At 56.1% G+C, this 3,269-nt stretch overlaps 1 protein-coding gene across 2 annotated transcripts; it reads left to right on the forward strand.

The window, feature by feature from the left end:
- Positions 1–966: 966 nt before the first annotated feature.
- LOC133924158 (uncharacterized) lies at positions 967–2,877 on the forward strand. Of its 2 annotated transcripts, XR_009910779.1 has the most exons (2): positions 967–2,701; positions 2,782–2,877. XR_009910779.1 is itself a non-coding variant. In XM_062369575.1 (1 exon), exon 1 carries the CDS (start codon positions 1,350–1,352, stop codon positions 2,436–2,438), a length of 1,089 nt encoding a protein of 362 aa, XP_062225559.1. In that variant the 5' UTR covers positions 967–1,349; the 3' UTR covers positions 2,439–2,752. The 2 variants fall into 2 exon arrangements, 1 of the variants encoding a protein (XP_062225559.1); XM_062369575.1 differs by lacking the exon at positions 2,782–2,877 and having other exon boundaries at positions 967–2,752.
- The last annotated feature ends 392 nt before the right edge of the window (positions 2,878–3,269 follow it).

The raw sequence follows: 3,269 nt of genomic DNA on the forward strand, positions 1-3,269 counted from the left end.
TGAAACTCTGTGGCGGATACGGGGTGCCTCGCTTCGCCGTGTCAGATGTGGGGCGTGCGCACGGGGGCGCCAGAGCTGCGGCTGTGCTCGCGGGAGGGTTGGGGTTCGCGGCGCGCGTGCGAAACGGCTACATGGGCGCCACCCCCCAGGCAGGTCGATACGTGTCGGCTATGCGGGGGAGGGGGAGGGGGACGGTTTGGCAGGTGCTGGTCCACTGCTTCTGTTGGGCTGCCAGCTTTGGACTTTTCACCTTTCGGGGCTCTGGCTCGTGTCAGTGGGTCCGTCAGGGCGCCCGCCGCCCGGTACAACTGTATCACGCCACGGTCCATACAGACGTTTCTTTGTTATTCGAGTTGGAATGTGTGCTCCTAGACTTGGTCATGTGCGATATCTAGAGTTTTGGATCCCGTGTTCTTGTTTGGAACAACGAATGAATTTGGCGTTAAACAGGACTGGTTCTTCAGAGTTCCCACAAGCGCTGCGTAGAATTCCCTTGTTGTAATACGTGTGGCCGTGCGGATCGAAGGCACGCTAGCCGTATGACTACACATATGACATATCTGAGATTTACTATTTTCGTCAACAAGCCGTTTATGGCAGTGCCTTAACCGTTGCAGTACACTAACGCTTGCAATGCCAAACGCATGCAGTTATGGATTTGTGGCGATTCATTAGTCTGACAGGTCACTGCCAAGAGAAGATATCACATGTCGCTTTCTGATCCAACGGCTCCCGTGAGTACTGACTGCCTCGTGTGCTGCGGCGATGTGATTTTCTTTCCTTCAGCGCCGCCCCGTACGTGGTGCATGGACGTGGCCCATTTCGGCCTAGACACATCCGGGGCTTCCTTTTGCTGCTGTGCAGGTGCCAGCCGTTTCGTTTGGGAAGTTTCAGTGGGGGGTGGGGCATTTGTAAAGAGCAGTAGAGGAAAAGACGCGTTTTTCCCCACGCCTCGGTTGCGCGTTATGCTCTCTCTCTCTCTCTCTCTCTCCCCAACCTGCAGTTACAGTAGATCCACAGTAGGCAACAAAAAACGCAGTAGGATAGGCATAGTTTAGCACCCTTGGAATCCAAAACAAAGATCATAGGAGCATGATTGGCCTCGGGTGCACCAGTGGAATTTGTGCTTCGATCCACTGGCCAAGGGAATTAAAGGAGCATGGCAGGGAACAGTAAGGTGCTGTGGTGGCAATACAGGAGGGATGAGATGAGTTGGGGAGGGAGAGAGATTATACCTACCTTGTAAGCACCAGCTTATTGCCTGTCAAGCTTCCCAATTAAGTGATACCTTTTCCCCTGCGAGTTTACCGAACCATCGCCCCTCCGTTCTTTCCCGTCTCTTTCTCCTAATGCCCATCGCTGCCCGCAAAGCCATCCCAGCACGCCCGGCAGTGAGTGGTAGGCGGCCGAAGAATTCCGCGGGGAGCGTCGCGTGCGTCCAAGAAAGAGGAGATCGAGGCATGAAGGACCTGGCGTCGTGCTTCAGCGAGCACGCGGTGCGGATCTCTGACGTCGCCTGCTCAGGCGGCGCCAATGCCGCGACGGAGGCCGGGGCAGCCGGGGGAGGGAAGGCGGCGGTGAGCGCAGTCACGAGCGTGTACCGGTCGCGGCTCTCGGCGTCAGGGAAGGACCTGCTCATCGACGTGACGTGGTCGCGGTCGCCCGACGGGCCAGCGCTCTCCGTGGCCGTCCACGAGGCCGCCTCGCGCCACCGCGCCGGCGCCGCTGCGCCGCGGCACCTGCACAAGAAGAAGGGGAGCGGCACGTTCACGGCGGGCAGCTGCGTGGTGGGTGTGTTCTGGGACTTCGCCGCGGCGCGGTACCACGGCGCCGGGCCCGAGCCCGTCTCCGGGTTCTACGTCGCCGTCATCGCCGACGCCGAGTTCGTCCTCCTTCTGGGCGACATGAGCCGTGGGTACGTGGAGCGGCTGCACGGCGGGATACCGATCGCCGGGTCCCGGATTGCGCGGCGGCGGGAGCGGTTTGTGGGGTGCGGGTACTGGTCCACGAAAGCGCGTTTCTCAGAGTCCGGCTCGGAGCACGAGATCGGCGTCGGGCTGGACGGCGACGCGGAGGGGTGGGTGATCGTGGACGGCCGGAAGGTAGTGCAGCTCCGGCGGCTGCGGTGGAACTTCCGTGGCAGCCACACCATCTTCCTGGACGCCGGCGCGCCGGTGGACATGACGTGGGACCTGCACGGCTGGCTCTTCAACGCTGGCGGCGAGCCCCACACGTCTTCCCCCTGCGCCGTATTCACGTTCCAGACGCGTGGCGCGTCCGAGACAAGGCTGTGGACGGAGGATGACGATTACACCGACGGCGAGGAGCAGGACAAGCCGGCTGGGGCCCGGCGGCAGAAGCCGGGAGGTGGAGGGGCGTCGGGGCAGGGGTTCTGCCTGCTGATCCAAGGCTTCAAGGGCTTTTCCAAGAGCACTTAACCTGTACATGACGTTAGAGGCCTCTAACTTCGTCCTCATGCTGATCCGTGTGAAATTGATTAGGATCGACATGCCGCTGCTTGACTCTTGTTGATTATCTGATGCACGGGCGTCAGGGCTGTGATTGTGAATGGCAGGGATAGGACCAGAGAGAGGTCGACGTACAGAAAGAGATGCTTTCGTTTCAATTTGCTGCGTCGCTGTGCTGATTCCATACATGACTGTAACAGTGTTATATGCTAGTTATCAGAAATACATCAAAGGTTGCTATTTTTGTCTTTTCATGAAATGGTTTGATCTTCATCATTTCTTTACTTGGTTAATAGCTTGATTATCATGTCAGGGAGTTGCTAGATTGTTAGGACAGCAGAGACCTGCAGAATGTCAGTGTGTGTGGAGGTGTCGCGGCTCTCGGTGGACACAAGGAATCCGAATCAGCAACAACACAATATCTTATCTGGATCCCAAGTAGGAAACTATAAACATGCAAAGCTCACAAAAACAATATGGACTTGTTTCCTTAAAAAAAATAACATCATGTACTTGTTAGTGGGGTTTGAAGATAGGGATCAAAACACTTTATCTATGGTGCCGCACAATTGTTGTCATTTTCTTGAGGAAATTGCGCACATCCATTGCCATCATAGATGCCGATTGCTCATTTTGTAAGAATATAATTTATGTTTCAACGAGCAATAGTGCAATGGACATCTCGGAATAAGCTATAGCCACATTATCACTGTAAAGAAATGCGCATGGCTACACGGACTGCTTCTCAGGAAGTCGCCACACGCCAGCTGGTGTTTTTCATAAAACAAAAACAAAATTGCC

The sequence above is a fragment of the Phragmites australis genome, chromosome 7 (genome assembly GCF_958298935.1).
Source record: "Phragmites australis chromosome 7, lpPhrAust1.1, whole genome shotgun sequence".
Taxonomy (NCBI): domain Eukaryota; kingdom Viridiplantae; phylum Streptophyta; class Magnoliopsida; order Poales; family Poaceae; genus Phragmites; species Phragmites australis.